Source organism: Ischnura elegans, chromosome 6 (genome assembly GCF_921293095.1).
Source record: "Ischnura elegans chromosome 6, ioIscEleg1.1, whole genome shotgun sequence".
Lineage (NCBI taxonomy): Eukaryota > Metazoa > Arthropoda > Insecta > Odonata > Coenagrionidae > Ischnura > Ischnura elegans.
The window spans coordinates 123,293,723-123,311,274 of NC_060251.1; the positions used below are offsets into that span (position 1 = coordinate 123,293,723).

General features: G+C 37.5%; 1 protein-coding gene across 5 annotated transcripts in view; it reads left to right on the forward strand.

Annotated features, from left to right (window-relative positions):
• Window positions 1–17,552, forward strand: part of LOC124160098 (glutamine--fructose-6-phosphate aminotransferase [isomerizing] 2) — a 157,001-nt gene that overhangs the window by 119,729 nt on the left and 19,720 nt on the right. For all 5 annotated transcript variants that reach the window (XM_046535822.1, XM_046535824.1, XM_046535823.1 and 2 more), the window contains 3 exons: window positions 1,757–1,955; window positions 8,543–8,787; window positions 12,757–12,912. In XM_046535822.1, coding sequence (XP_046391778.1) covers window positions 1,757–1,955; window positions 8,543–8,787; window positions 12,757–12,912 — 600 coding nt within the window. The remainder of the gene's footprint in view (window positions 1–1,756; window positions 1,956–8,542; window positions 8,788–12,756; window positions 12,913–17,552) is intronic.

Below are 17,552 nucleotides of genomic sequence, written 5' to 3' on the forward strand. Positions count from 1 at the left end.
GGCCAACATTTCAAGCTCTGACTTGGGGCTTGAAATATTGGCCATTATGGAAAAATCAACCCAGTGGGAATCCCGAGAAGAGTTTACCCACATCCTTTTTACAGCTTTCTAAATAATTGCAGCATACATGTACACGCAGGGGAGTGGTAAAAATTCTCGATTTCCAAAATAGAGGCTGATATAAGAGAGTAAGCAGGCATCTTTACCTAAAAGTGGCAGTATCCTCTTTTGAATTTTTATTAGTATTTATGAATTAGGTCTTGGACTCAAGAAGAGAATACTAAACATCACATGCAATTGGAATTCACCATAATAAATTGACAATGATTCATCAATATCTACAGTTTTTTCTGATAAACAGATTCAAAAAAACGAGCTACTAAGTATTAATGATTTTTTAACCCCATATGCTTTTCTCCCAGGCTATTGGAAGTTGACTAATATCTGCATGCAAGCAAGAATCCAAGACTAGGCATTTTGAATAATGAGCTTGTATTTTATTATGGAAAAAATTGTTGCTGATTGAAAATTTAGCAACAGTAATATGTATTCACAAATTTATAATGATATCATATGACTGCAAAACTCCTTCAACAGTAATAACAAGAAAAAACTATTTATTTTGCTGCAGTGTTCATTATGGGTAGTGGAGTCCTGTGGTCCAGATTTGAGGACTGCCAATTTTTTTTAAACTGAGGTTTATACAAATATTTTTTTCTTATATACAAATATTTTCTGCATCCATTACTGTTGCCAAGTGACATTCATGGACTCAAAAGTTCTTTGTGACAACAATGGCTTAATCTTAGAATGATTTAGGCATGTATTCTTAGTTGACCCTGTAGGGCCAACCGTCCCTGGATACGTCATCAGCCCCTACATAAACCGATCTTACCCTACACACGCCACATCAAGCCCTACACTTGGCCGTTTTTGGAACTAAACGGGCCCCACTTGATGTAGGGTACCCGAACCAGCCCTAATATCGCCTGCTGATCTCTTTGATTAAAGAATCAACGTTGTAATGCATATTAAGGGAGACGAGCTCACACAAATCATTTTAAAATGTACAGTAACACAGTGGAAAGGTAATAATACTACCACTTTATAGCCACCAAGTTAAATAAAAAATTGACTGAACTAATAAGAACAATATAGTGGTATACATGCACCTTGTTTCTACAAATATATAATAATATTTTTCACATTTGGCACTTGGTATACTTTTGGGAAACCAATACTTCGTTTACCTATAACCATGGAAAACGTATTTTCATGCGACTGTTTGCCACATGATAAACTTAACTACGGAAGGTGAAAGCGAATGACGAACCTTGATGATGCAACGTAAGTTCACACATCAATGATCATATACGCTCCGTACTTATTACTATCTTGTACATACCGCTTTTGAAGTAATTTAAAGAAAATAAGGTTCTAATTTTGGCTTGATATGAGAGTATTTGTAGCAATAATTAAGGTACCGATAGGACCTGGCGGACAACACCGATTGTTTATTTACCTTCAGCCGTTGCCCTAACTGTACACCCGAAAATTATCAAGAGAACTTGACGACGGAATCACCCCCCACCACTTATGTTGGGTCGACTGAGAATACAGCCCTTATACTCTATGCTCATCTAGTGGCTGTATTCTTCACCCAACTACAGAACTACCCATGTTAGTTACATAATTTTGGGTATTCTTCTATATTGGATCACACTCATGTTCTTCATCATATAATTTGCTCCTCCAGGACTACATTCCAGAAATCAAGAGATGTCGGCGTTTGATGCTAATTGGCTGTGGCACCAGCTACCACAGCGCTGTAGCCACGCGACAGCTGCTGGAGGAACTCACGGAATTGCCTGTCATGGTGGAGCTGGCGTCTGACTTCCTTGACCGAAACACGCCCATCTTCCGTGACGATGTCTGCTTTTTCATCTCACAGTCTGGTCAGTGAGCATGCATGTCCAGGCAGTCGTAAGGCCTACATTAGAACACTGCGACTTGATTACCATTTACATGCTGGAAGTGGGAGTGGCTAGTGGAAATTCAGGAAGTTACCAGACCTCCTGTTTGAGACAAAGAGCTGCTGCAAATTTTTTTTCCTTGGTGAATGCCATAAATAATAACATACAATTGCGTAATTACAGGGTAATGTGCCATTATGAAACTTGTTTTCTATTGTACACTGGAGTGCATACCATAACAGTTCAGTCATTGGGCACTTGCAGGAAGCACAATTGTAATCACTGTAGTATGAATGCATGCAGGATTTGTACGGCTGAGGTGGTGTTAGTTATTCCAATCTCTCTCCATTGTGTTTGTCCGCCTGTGCATCAAGTGCAGATGTGAACAGAGTAGGGGCAACACTACTATCAACTGAAATATGTTCCTGACCTTGTGGGGTTGCCCTGTTGCTCAGTAGTGTCCTTATTATCCTAATAAAACACAGGAAAGTCTCGAAATCCTGGCTCATTCTTAAATTTTCAGGCCCAGGAAATTGCCCAGAATTTTTGGTTTGAGTTAGGAACTTTATTTCTATGTTACTTAACCCCTCAAGCATGCTGGCCATTTAATTAAATCCCATCCCAGCAGACAGATGAGATTTAAAATGACTTTGCCGTTTTGGCATGCTATCATTCAATAATTTATAACTTTCATAGTATTCGATCAGTATCACTGAAATTTTTTTTAAACTTGCATAATATAATGAGCTACTACATGATAATTTTTTAAGCAATTTGAATAAATATTTATTGTTTTACGTATCTCGTTCTCCAAACTAATGAATAAATTTTCAGTTTTCAAAGATTTGAGTTTTGTTTCGATTAAGCTGCAAGATCTCTAACATTCCATGCATTTTTTTAATATAATTACATGATATAGTTTAGTGATAAAGGGTTAAAAATTTCGTAACCAATTGTATATTATCGATAGGATTACCCGTTTTGGCTACATGATAATTCGTGACTTGACCCAGTTGACTTTGTTTCCATTATTGCCGAATCATTTCATATAGGTACTTACGTTCTGTTGTTTCAAACATCCATTTTGAAATGTTCAAATGACTTTACCATTGTAATTTTGCTTTGTGTGACATGGTTCGAAGCAATGCAAGCATAAGCCCACTGCACTTTGTTCACAACAGTTCACACTGTTTCTTCATTTCCCATGCTTGGCACAAACTGCCCACATCCTTGGGGCTTTGATTTCTTCCCAGCTGCAGGAATTCTCCTTAGGAAATGTCTTTCAGTGAGTCTTGGTACTAAATTGTCTAAGGAGTTATGGCCATGTCCAAAGGGTCCATATGGAGTTGCATACTTCAAAAATATTACCTCGACCTGCTGCACGCGAAATGATTTGAGGTCCAATTTTTATAGGTACAGTAAGCTCTCGATTACACAAAGGAGGATAATAGGAAGTTGTAGCCCCAGTAAAAAGCCTATGGTAAATACATGGCGCTATTCGATAATAAGAAGTTTTGATTATACGAAATGTTTTGAAATAACTTTGGTAAGCAATAAGCAATCTTGTGACACACGTTTACAAATCAACATTTTAAAATATGAATATGAGGAAGGATGAGAATTAAGTAGTGATGGGTCGGTTCGATTCCTCGATTCTTCGATTCCTCGATTCTCGACCAAGAACCGGAATCGAAAACGAGTACTTGCCACGGTGAAAAATCGATTCCGATTCCAGCAGTACTTCAAACAACAAAATATACGACCGCGTTTCCAACAGGCATTTGAATTTTCGCGCCACGTAATCGTAATGACAAAATACATATCTTCTAGGGATGTGCGAGTACTCGAAAATTCAAGTCGATCGAGTAGTTGGTACTCGACCCGAGCGTTTCGAGTAGCATTACGAATGTCGAGTCGAGTAATTAAGGTTACAGAGCTTTCGAGGCTAGTCGGTCCAGCAATCTGCCGAAAGGAAGCGCTATCATGAAACTCATGTAATAATGCAGTTTTTAAAGCCGATAAGTCATTCCAATGCCTTGACCTGGTAGTTTCAGCTTGCCGAATACACTATAGTTGTCGACGTGGGCGCCGAATACCTTTACGCCAGCCGCGGCGGCCGTTCGTCTTCCTACCCGGCGCACACTGGTCCGAAATCGGAAAAAGCTGGAATAAAGTCCAAAATAACCTTTTTGGGGATAGAGGCTTGAAACGTAGCGTAAATAATCATAAATCATTACCAGATATAGATTTATATGCCATTTTACATAATTACGAACCTTTAGTGAGATACAACGGCCCAAACATGACCAATTTTTCAATGCCACGCGAGATATCGTTTTTCCTCAAAAAATCTTTGAATTTATCCATGTGGTTTTGCGTTGGTATGAGTTTTATGGAATAAAAAACGAAACATTCATTTGATCTGGTGCTTTGCCTATACTTTCAATTACTTTTGAAGATTTTGACTCTCATCTGTCTGGTTTTACGACGCAAAATGGCCGACCCGTTTTTCGCATGAAATTTGACATAAAGTAGACATTATCTTTCGTTTACGAAAAATATAACTCGGAAAATTTGACCACAATATAAAGTAGAGATTTCTAAAGAGTACTAATTAAAAATCTTGGAAAAAAAGTCTGCGACGAAGGAAACAAGAGCGATTTTTCAATCGCGCGTCAAAGCTCAGCTACACGCCGCGGAACTCTAAGGCTCGGTAACTGAGGCCGATTTCTCAAGTTTAAAAAAACATTAGCCTTGAAAATCGTAGTTTAAAGCATGGATAATCGTCTTCATTGACTTAAAACACTAAACTGAGGATGTTAAAAAGGATTATGTATAGATTGACTTGAACAATTAGCGCATTACTCAAGTGAAAATACTACCCAGACGGCACAGAATCCTCCGTATCTAATTCTTATGCAGATAGTATCCATTGACTACCGCTCCGTCGCTTTTTGTCAATGGATATTATCTGCATACGAATTAAATACGGAGGATTCTGTGCCGTCCGGGTAAAGATTGGATATTTTTCGGAACTATCCCACGCATAAGAAATATGCCCTGGGTATTGAAGTAAAGTGAAGAGATTATTTCAGCATGCTTAAGAAAGAGAAAAATGAACTGTTTCCGTGAAAGGCAACAACCGATACCCTTTTTCCCTTTCCACCTTCGCCGAGGTGAGTCGCGCAGAAGGGGGAGTTTTCACACCAGAAGGCTCTTTTATCCTTTTTTATTACTGCGTCCGTCCGATGTGATATTAATTTGTAGCGTTTAGTTTTTTTGTTGAACTTAAAAAAAGCAAGAGATTTTAAGGTTGATTAAATGACGTGAGAAGTATAGAATTTTTTTAGATCTACAAAACTAAAGTTTAGTTGTGACTACGTAGGTTTCCGCGGTTTTCAGGTTCCAATTTCTCCATGTCTCCGGTGCAACCGCGTAGGTTTGTTGGTGATGACAACAGTTTCTAACTAAAGTTTAGTTCTTTAGTTCGTTCGCTTCGTCCACTTGAATTCCAAGAAGATTCAAGATCCAAAAAAATCGTTGATATAATTTTTAGTAAAAATTCCAAAGTCTCCATAATATTGCAATTTTGGCAGGAAAGTACTTGCTCAATCACACAAGTGAGTAGCAAAAGGCAATTTTCTGTAGGCAGTAATACTGAAACGTGGAGATGTCAAAACCTGCTGGCTGAGTATGTAGAATAATTGGTTTTTCTGCTTGAGAATTTGAAAGGGCCAAATATTACATGATTCATATATGTAGTATGTAATCTTTATTACAGCTATGAAAATTTCTGTACTCAGGGCTCTCCCTTGTAGTTTGGATACATATATATATGGTCGACATATTATGAGTGCCAATATTCTAAAGTAATACCTATCATGTAACACCACTTTTCAGGTATTTTCTGTTTTGAAATTTAGCTATTATATTTTAATTACATAGTGATGATATGGAAGATGCTTTTGTCTACTGACTCTTTTATAGAGTGATATTTTTTAAAGTGGTTTTCTTGTTGCCTGGAATTTAGTCATATTTTTCTTGGAGCCTATGGCATCAGAATCGATGGAATCGGTATCGGTAGAATCGGAATCGAAATGTCAGAATCGGAATCAGGATCGGAATCGATAAAATTTTGGAATCGACCCATCACTAGAATTAAGTCACTCAAAGAAAGAGGAAATATTGTTCATTTTTAAGTTTCATTTTAGAGACAATTTTAAATTTCAGAGGGGGGAAAGGTCGGGGAAAATACTGCGGTTGTCAGCGACTGGGTGGGAAGACGTAAACATGATATCACAGATGGTATCATACTTAACACATGAGCCCATTTGAGGGCAAAATGGCTCCTCTATTGCCAATTTGAATGGCGATTTGGCGATTCTGTGCATTAAGTTATTGTGTAATTACCTTGTTATCTATCCACAAGGGAGGCTGGCTGGCTGTCTTTCGTCATGGAAGCACTGAATCGTAAGGTATGGGCTTGAACTAAATTCAAGACGGAATGTGAGAAGGGCTCCAGTCGATGCCTAGCGAGTGTCTACGCAGCAAACAGTGGAGTATAAGCAGCGGACATACATGACAGTAGTGAAGGCAAAGGTGAAAGTGAGGAGGAGTGCCTTAAATATTGGGCTCTAATTACGTCCAATTTATTTTGCAGGCTACTCGTAATGATGAGGCACATCCAACTCTAACCATGAACTTTCTTGTAGCACTCCTATCCATTTCCGAGACATCTTTCTTTCCAAAACCTTTGTTTACTCTCTGGCAACTGGAGAGAGGCTGGAGAAGTATTTTTTATTATTGGGGAAGAAACCCGACAAGAATTACAACATACTGCCTCAAAGAACACCATACAGAATGAATGGTTCTAGTGGACTGAAACGGGTGGTTTTAAAACTCCATCAGAAGACTATAAAATATCTTGAAGGAGCCCTAGTACATGCTGACTGTTTAGAGGGACTCTTATCTTTGTTGATTACTGTCCACGAAAGAAGAAAAAATAAATGCAGAGAGAAGAGCATGGCCCCTTCTCTTAGGACTAACGAAGTGGAACAGATGCACTCGGGGCTCGAGGTGATGACACACAAGGAGAAGATGGAGAGAAAGTGAGCTAATAAGGAAGATATCATATCTCATGCTAAAGGAGCTGACCCTTCTTGCCATCTCACAAGCAGAATAGGCAGCAGTTTTCAAGATGGTGCAGTTGAAGAAAGGCATTGATTTTCAAGACCAAATTCGTCAACTTACTGGTTTCAATTGGAATTTCATCGAAACTTAAAAAAAAAAATCTGAAGGCATAAAATCACTATGAATATTTTATTGGAAAAAAAACCATTTTTTTTAAATGTAGAGTAATTAGTTTTAATTTAAAATACAATATGTGACGGAGAAAAAATGTTAGATACAGAAGTTCAAGAAGCATATACTGGGTACGCATGATGGCAGCATATGAAATTTAAAGTGTGCGTACTGGGTATGCATGACGGCATTGAGGGGTTAAAAACTGAATATAAATAATTTATTTGCCCAAAGGATGCATGGTGCAATCATAATGAAAGTATGAATATAGGACATAAAAAAGAAAACAATTTCATTAAAAAAATGATACAATTCACAGTACAGATACTCTTTTACTCTATAAAAACACTTCTCTAATAAATACTCTTAGACTTTATTTTTAAAACGATTTAAACTTTTTATTTATGTAATGGATGAAGGTAAGTTAATGTACAATAGTGTGCACTTCAACTCAGACCCTCTAGATGCCTTGATAGGTTTGATAATTTAACATGAGTGTCATTACATCTCCTGGTTTCTTGTGAGTGAAGGCCACAGTCTTAGAAAAAGGTAAGGTGTGGAAAGTTTTTGCCCGAGCTTGGTCAATTAATGAAGTCGTTTCCAATGGAGGTCGGTAGAGGCGCCACCTAACCTGGAGGGCAAGTTCCCTGTGTATTTGTATACGTAACTTCAGTATGTGTGAACTATTATACGGCAAAAATGATCGTAATCACAGCAAAAGTGGTTACTAGTTAACAAGTTCATGTGCACCTAAAATTTTATAGCATTGCATGTAGCTTGATGACGTTCTCAATCATGAGTATTAATCAAATTAGGTGTTGCATTTCAGCGTCGTCTGCTTGCATACGTTGGTATTATAATCAGTTACAGCTATAGTGGAAGAGTGCCAGTAGTTAAAATCTTTTGTGGTGGGGAAGGGTATTTTAAATGCTTAATTATAGTTACCCTGTGGTAATGTAGAGGTAAGCATCAGCATTGTATAGGTTGTTGCAGAAGCGATGTGGGTACCACTATCACTGTGCTCAGAGGAATGTTTCCATGGTCTTTCACGAATATTTATGTTATTTCTTGCTCTCAAACTCCATTTACAAAAATAATATCAAAAATGCAGACCATTAATTACCTAGGCCTAATTTTCTAAGGAAACGATTCTTATGAAATGACGCATGTTAATGTTGTCACACTCCTGGTTCTTGATCAGGTACATGGTGTTAACTGTGCAAGACACATCAAATGATGGATTTAACGTGCATGGTGTGGTATTGCAGGTGAGACGGCGGACACGCTGATGGCTCTGAGGTACTGCAAGCAGCGAGGTGCTCTCATCGTGGGCATCACAAACACGGTGGGCAGCTCCATCTGCCGAGAGTCGCACTGTGGAGTGCATATAAACGCTGGCCCTGAGATTGGTGTGGCATCAACAAAGGCGTACACATCGCAGTTCATTTCCATGGTGATGTTTGCCCTGGTCATGAGTGAAGACAGGATCTCCCTCAAGAGTCGCCGACATGAGGTGACTTTTCTGAATTTCTCCTTCTGTTTGTATGGCACAGATGTGTACAATCTGATCAGGGAAATGTTTTCTTCAAAGATTTTCCAGTCTCAATTTGAGGCAAAGGTGTTTTGGCATGCATTGCTGTTGTTGATGCTTTGCTTGCTTGGATTGCTTGTCACTTTCTTTCATAAAATTAATTTGTGAAAATTTTGTCTTTTGTTGCAATTTTGTTTTTGCTGACTTCAAGTATCAATTAGTAATTCACTTTTCTTTTCACATTTGAATTGGTGGTGGGAAAGAAAGTTTATTTTAATAATAGTGACATGGTGCTCAGAGATGGGCTAAATGCATTTTAACTGTATTTTATTATCTCTATTCAAATAAAGAGTGCTATCAACTCAATTCAAATAAAGAGTGCTGAGAGATTATGAGGCCATGTGACTTAGAGTATTGTTTTCATGACCAGTGCAAAATTTTGGTGGCAGTTGCTTTATTTAAGACAAAATGGGCATGCTTATTTGTTGTTAACATTGCTCACAGTAAGGTTAGCAACCATTCTGGGAATGAGGGTATAATCATTAAAAATCATGCGGAAGAGAGTGAGAAAATAGAAATGACAAATAAAATCTTTGCTCATTTGCTGTTTGCTCATGTTATAGTCAAAATCCAGAGATTGTTTTTTTCCTAATCTTGATGAGCCAAAGAATAGTATGTGGCAGACAAAATTTGATAGGTCACATGTGGTACTGAGGGCTCACTATTTTTATGATTTTAGATTTTTTCCCAACGCATGGGCTAAATTTTGCTTCCATCTGAAAATCCGAGACCTCCTAGACATTTTCAAGTCGATCATCTTTTTTGAGTACTTTGTAGTTGTTTTCCTATTAATACTAAAATTGCATTTTAAATGCAAAAGACAAATTTCTCATTTTTGCAAAAATGCAATTGCAGTTTAACAATACTTTCTAAAAATACTATGCACATACCCTACCTCTGTCTTTTTTAATACTACTTATTAAAATAAATAAACTCCAATTATCCAAACTCCAGCCATTTTAATCGCCGATTATCTGAATCACTAACTGAAAAATGTGTAAAACCTATAAACCAAAAATGTATAAACCTGATAACTAGTAAGATTTACAAAATAACGGTCTTGCCTTTGAGTGCTACTCTTTTTCCCTCTGCAAAGCTAGGATAGGCGATAGGTGGATGATGTGGGGTGAGTCTGAGTGCTGCTCTGTTATTGGCTGCCGTCCGTCTTCCTTCCTTCCCTCACCTTCCGTGTGTGCAGTGGTGGGTCCAGGATAGGGACAAGGGGGATTGAGGGGGGGGGTATAGCCCCCCTTGGCCCCTTCCCCCCCCCCCCCCTATAGATCCACCACTGCCTGTATGCACTGATTGAGTCAGTCAGTATGTCTTTGACCTACTACTGTGACACTCTTTTAAGTGTTGTTGCGTTAGTGAGTGCATTTTATCATTCACCATGGCCTCTAAAAGAAAACATGTTTGTTATCGTTCACGTATAAATTAAAAATTGCAGAGCAATCCGATAAAGGAGTTGGCGGTAAGCAGTTGGCTGAGATGTACTGTGTTGGACAGGCAACGATTTCAGACATTAATTTTAATCAACTTTTATGAAGCACTTGTCTGCACAGTATCCAAGATGGCTTCGGAACAGTCAACAGTAAATGTGAATGACATCATAAATTCCAAAAGTAGTAGTATTAAGTGTCCTATCTGTGTAAAAAAAAGTGGTGAAGGTTGTCATGCTTGCTATTATTTCATAAAAGCTGAGCCAAGTTTTTTATAAAGGCCTCAAAAGACGTAAAAACCTGGCTGTGCCCGGCGTGCAAGTGTTCTCCGTACAACTAAAAAGCTCTGAACTACAACGTGATCCATCCTCTAAAGATAAGATTATTGCGCAGTTAATGATTGATCTGAGTTTGTTACGCAAAAAAATAGAGACCCGGAGCTGCAATTGAAATCAGCAGAAAAGTCCTAAAGGATAAAAAGTAATTAAATAGTTGACAAAGGATTCGAATTTGTTGTGTGATGTGATCAGTGATTCTGGCCCACAAAAGTTGTTAACGAATAATTTAGCCGACGCTTGCTGTTCCTGCTCGGCCGCTGTTTCTGTTTCAACCTCTAACAATGTGTGGTCACTAAAAGGTACCCTACAAGGAAGCAGATGATGGAATGAGGTCCCCACGCTCGCTACCTTTGAAAAACAGGTGTGAATTGCTCTGAGTGATTTTTCTGAAGACTCGCAGTCTCACCGTCTTGCCTCTCAAACTGGATTGTGAATCCAGTGATGACGGCAAAATCCGAAATTTTTACATCTGAGAGAAATCCATAATAGCGTAAATGCCGAGTGTATACCAAACATTTTTTAGCGAGGTGGCGTTTTCCATCAGGATATTTGAAAGCAATATTAGTCGAATCAACAAAATGACCTATGTGTCTTGGTAAAGTACTAGTATTCTTGTGATCAGCTAAAATCTTGTTTGAATCCTTAAACGAATATCATATAATTACACGCCAAAATTATGTGTGTCCTGGGACATAGGCAACCCAGCCCAACATTCTCGCATTCATCGTTTTTTTTTTTTTTTTTTTTTTATCCATCCCCCTGAAAAATGATAGATCAAGGTTCCACTGTATAGATTCTAAGTGGCACACCACTTCCGGAGGAGCAAATGCAGACTAGGGAGCCTGTGACAGGTATATGGTCAAGATACACTGATGCACTTGGAAAAATACCCAAAGTCACCGTAGCAAACACTGTTGAAGCCTAAGTGGAAGCTTATTTATCATAGATGAATGCACCACCAAATTCCTTCCCTGGGAAATACTGGAAGACTTGCATCTCCTACACAGAGCTGAAAGTATTTGGGAAAAAGTTTCTTCCCATACCGCCATCCACTGTGTTCAATGAAAGACTTTTTAGTTTGGCAGGAAAAATATGTGATGTTAAACGCAACAGGTTTGATCCAGACTGAGTGAAAATGCTTTGCTTTCTGAGCTAAAATTTAAAATCCGTAAAACGAGATTAAATTTGGGAGACATTATTAATGATGATAAGATATTTACAATAAAAGATAGATATTAAAGGAAATACTTTTATTTTAAAATTAAACACGAGTGCTAATATTCTAAAGTAATACCTATGAGGTAACACCACTTTTCAGGTATGTTCTGTTTTGAAATTTGGGTATTATATTTTAATTACATAGTGATGATATGAAAGATGCTTTTGTCAACTGATTCCTTCACGGAGTAATAATTTTTTAAGTGGTTGTCTTATTGCCTGGAATTAAGTGATATTTTTCTTGGAGCCTATGGCATCAGAATCAATGGTATCGGTAGAATCGGAATTGATATGTATGAATCGGGATCGGAATCATTAAAATTTTGGAATCGACCCATCACTAATTGAAATTATTATTGTTAAGGCAACTCAAAAATTATATTTAAAGCAATATTGTTGGCCAAAATAATAAATATTTCTGAAAAAGCAAACTAATCAGGAATTCATCCCACTAGCTCTACCTAAAGCCCTTGTGCATTTCCCTTTAAATGTACCACATGCACTGAAAGCAAAGGTGAAAAAGGACATTTGCGTGCATGCACATCTGAAGTTTGGTGGAGACTAGAGAAGCAACAACACTTGTAAAACTAAAACTCATTCAAATTTTGATTTGGCACCATTTTGGAATTACAAAAATCTTTTTTAATGTAGAATAGTTAAACAATAAAAAATACTTTTAGAAATAGTGTTTCTGATGCAAAGTACATGCTGCAAATGTATCATAAATTCAAATACGTGCATTTTGGATGTTGCCCAGCAGTGATTTGTGTAATGTGTGTGTGTGTTTAATCACATGGCCCTAGGATTGGAATTTTCTCAAAAGGTGACTTAAGAGATTATTAAGAGTGTACTTACTGTATGTAATTTGTGTTTCATCTTTGATGTACATATTTCAGATCATTGAGGGTTTGTGCCAATTGGGCGATCAGATCAAGGAGGTGCTGAAATTGGATGAAGCTGTCAAGGAGCTGGCCGAAGATTTGTTCCAGAATAAATCCCTGCTCATCATGGGCCGAGGCTATAATTTTGCCACTTGCATGGAAGGTGCCTTGGTGAGTAGTCCCATTCAACTTTTCCACTTCTGCTCTCTCCGTCAAATGTCCAGGGACTTTCTCTCACCACGTAGTTTCAAAAAGCTCACTTCTCTGAAAGATATAGTCTAAGCCTCTCTACTTCTAAATAATATCCATCCTGTCCCCAGAATTCTGTCACTTTGAGGTTGGTTTATAATAATAATAATTTATTCTCCGCAGACCATACAAATGTAGGTATCAGATTCGTCAGTATATAAAGTACAACATAATTATTTAAATACAAAGTACAAAAGCATCACAGTATACATGGGTCATAAAGAAAATGATTCAATTTAACATTTTTTGTGATCATCACTAAAGAATTCATTTACAGTATAATAACATTTCATTATCAGATATTCTTTTAAGAGTTTTTAAAATACTTTTGTCGATTTTGTACACTTCACACTGTCAGGTAGTAAGTTATAGATTTTAGTACCCATAACCATAGGATTATTTGAAGATATCTTCTTTTTGTGAAAAGTTACATGAATATTGTATGCATTTCTTGTGCCATAGGGGTGAATTACTTCATTAGTATTGAATTTATGAATATTTTCTTTCACCAAAATTGCTACACAATATATATACATAGATGCAATAGTTAACAGTCTTAGTTCTCTCATTAGTGGTTAACACGAAGTCCTTTGTGAAACACCCATTATACATCTAATAACTTTTTTTTAACTAAAAAAATTTTTTGGAGGAGGCTAGAGGAGGATCCCCAATGGACTATTCCATAAGAAGCTCTAGTGTAAAAATTTGAAAAATAAACAGTTTTCAAAACATCTTGAGACACAGTGTTATAAAGAAACCTAATTTGATAGAGAACAGAATTTAGAGTAGAGCACAACTCTGAAACATGTATTCTCCAGCTTCCATTATTTTGCACATACAAGCCTAGAAATTTCACTTCCCTGGCAAGTGAGATAATGTTATCTTTAAGAGTTAATTCTGGCATATTATTTATACCAATATGGTTGAACAGCAGAACTTGTGTTTTACTGGCATTAAGTTTTAGTTTATTGTTTTGACACCATTTGCAAATCCTCTCTAGCAGCTGCTGAGTCTCTTTAAATAGCCACTCAATAGATTTACCAGTGACTACAAAGCTAGTGTCATCTGCAAATAGCACTGTTTTCACATTTTATGAATTTGTTATTTTGGGCAAATCATTTACATAGAGTAAGAAGAGGATGGGCCCTAAAATAGATCTCTCCAGAAGAAAGCTGTTAAAGCTATCTATAGAGTCCCCATTCGCACACCAGGCAGACCACTTTTTGTAAATTCCAGCATCTTAACTCTCCCCTCAATCTATATCCTTACCTGTGCCATGTTTGTTCGAAATAATCCTCATCTTTTCCCTGTTAACGCCAACCTACACAATCACAACACACGCTCCAAAAGCAACATACACACCCTCCAATACTCCTACAGAGTCTGTTTAAAAGGTCCATACCACTCCATTGCCACTGTGTACAATAAGATTCCTATCACCATCCGTTCCATTTCCTCATCAATCCAATTCAAAGCCAAACTGAAAAATATGCTAATTGAAAAGAGCTACTACAATCTAAATGAGTTTTTAACTGGTGTTGTGTAATAACCTATGACCTCAATCCCACTGATAGCTGTGTGTTTGTATAGCTCGTCTGTATCATATTTCATTATATGTTAGCATTTTATGCTGTTTTAACTTGACGAAACTCATGGATGTATTATCCCAATGAAGTTAATAAATATTATTAAATTATTATTATTAGATCCCTGAGGAACACCTGCAGTAATTTCATAAGGATCAGACAAGCATTTCCCAGTTTTTGCTGTTATTTCAACTTTTTGTACTCTATCAGATAAGTATGAGGATAGCCATTTCAATGCTACTCCTCTGATACCTCATTTTTTTGACACTTACTTTAGAGTATTGCATGGTCTACCATATCAAATGCCTTGGAGAAGTCTAGGAATAAAGTTAACACTTTTTTATTATTGTCCAGAGAGCTAGACACAAAGTTCATGGTGTTGAGGAGTGCTTTCTCTGTTGATCTGTCTTTTCTATATCCCCATTGACAGTCAGATAGTATATTAAATTTATCCAAGAAGGCAATTAGTCTATTGTAATAAATAAGCTCAAATAATTTGGAAAATACAGACAACAACGATATGGGTCTGTAGTTAGTTACATCATCACTTGTGCCTTTTTTTTGTAAATAGGTATTACTTTACTTTGTTTCAACTCACTAGGGAAAACTCCAGTATCAAGAGACTTGTTAATTAAAAGTACTAATGGCTGAATGATTAAGTCTTTGCTCTGTAGGACCAAATTTGGCTGAATGTTATCAATTCCTGGAGATTGTTTTTTATTTAACTTTTGGAGGCAGGAAAATACTTCTTTTTCATGAGTGGGGTATAGATATAAGGAATTAGTGGGGTAAGAGTCATTAGCATTTCCATCATTGATGTCAGTTGTACCATAGTTACTTGGGCTAATTTTCGGGAGATCAAGCAGAAATTCATTAATTTTATTTGAAATTGTTTTTGGGTCAGTTATGGAAATGCCTTGCTTATCACAAAATATTGGTATGCATCTCTTTTGAGTTTTTCCAAGCATATCATTAATTATTTTCCAGGATTCCTTTGTTTAATTCATAGCTGAGGATAACCTTGAGTCGTTAAAAGATTTTTTTGCTTGTTTGATAGCTGAAGCATAACTTTTCTTAGTTTTTACAAAATCAGAATAAATTTAGGGGACTTGTCCAATTTTACATTAATTGCTTTCATTTTTATTATTCTTGAAAGTTCTATAATTTGAGGGGTTAATCAAGGTTTCTTTATTACTTTGTTACTGCATTTGGTCACTCTGGTTGTTGGTATAGCATATTCAGTTATTTGGCAATATTGTGAATAGAAATTACTGAAATCTGTATCTAGAGAATCTCCGCCATTATTCAAAATGTCCTCCCATTTTACCAATGAAAGTAGATTTTTAAATAGGTTAATACAGTAAAACCTCTATGTAGTGAACCTCTTTACATCGTAAACCTCCATACTTCGTACCAACCCTCTGATCCCGTCAGATTTACATGTAAATTTATAGGAAAACCTCTATATAGTGAACCTCTTTATCTCGAAAAACCTCCATACATCGTACCAACAAGACAGCCCTGAGGCGGCCTAACTACCTCCGCAAATCGTACCGAGACAACTAGAGACCATTATTGCAGCCGCGATTACCTACATGGAATGACATTTTCAGCGATAAATGTTTCACGCTTATTTTTTTCTTATACACCTTAAATAATTTTCATGTTAACCATTAGTTAGGGCATCCAACTATCCTAATAATATAAAGTGACGGTAAATGAAGACAGAACACATCGTTTTCTCTCGAATCACAGTCAAAATCGCGCGATAACACTCGCTTTCTTTTACTGATGGCTTTATTTTCTTGTAAGTGCCTACATACTATGTTCAGTTAATAAAAGAGGCGACCAGTGCAGCCTATAATCACTAGCTGACGGAAATATTTCAACTTACTTCACTCCCATCCATGGAGACTGAATTACTCAACCGCATTGCTACTTCCGCTTCTAAAATTAAAATATTTCGAGAATTTTCCGCGACTTGAAATAAATCAAATACAGTTTCGCAATTATTTTATTCCCATATTTCCCGGTGTAGCACTTTCTTACTACCGCCTTGGTAATTTTTTCGATGCTTTCGTGAACGATCGTAGTTTAAAATTTATTGCGCTTAGCGACAGTCATATGTCTTGCCTGCGTATTTATGCCGCGAAATCTGACTATTCCACCGGGAGTCCGGGACGTCAATTTCTAGCAATACTGAATGAACATCAATCCATGCGTGGCAGTTTTAGGTGAAGGAGGCAACTAATTAGCTGATACGCGGTAGGGCAATGAAATTTTTACCGTCGCGCCGCATTCTGCGCGTCACTATAGGTCGCACGCCTTTATAGCCACACAAGAGGCCTTCTCATAGACCGTAGGCTCCTTTCCTGCGTTCTCGGATCTATAAATATTTCATCACTTCTCTGAAAGTTGGTAACATCGATTTGTTTAACGCCAACGAGGCGCCAAATAAGAAACAAGTCGTCTCACTACTCATCATATTTTACCTTCCTCCATCTTCCGATTTATATTATCAAGGATGAACTCCCTCCTAACAGCACACGCAGGATGAATTTTGCTGTACTCGAGGCGTGGGAGGGGGAGAAGCGAGCGGGGAGTGGACGGGATTGGCCTGCCGCTCTTGTATCCGCGACGCTGCGTGGGCGTTGGAATATTTTCTTCACGGACGCGGACTCAATAAGGCATTTTGTGGCTAAACGGTGGCAGATACGTCAAAATGCACGAAATTTTCGTTCTATAGGGCAGTAACTCGTCTAAATCTATAGGAAATGACCATAAAATATTACATTTTTCGAAATTGGACCCTCCCCCCCTAAATCTCATTTGAGCGAGGGTCAGTGGTTCACCTAGAGGTCTCAAATTTTTCAGGCCTTATTTTTGATCGGTCCCACAACTTTTTTTCAATGGGCCAGATGGATTTGAAAAAAATCGATTTTTCCGATCCGCCCTACCCTCCATGCTTATGAATAG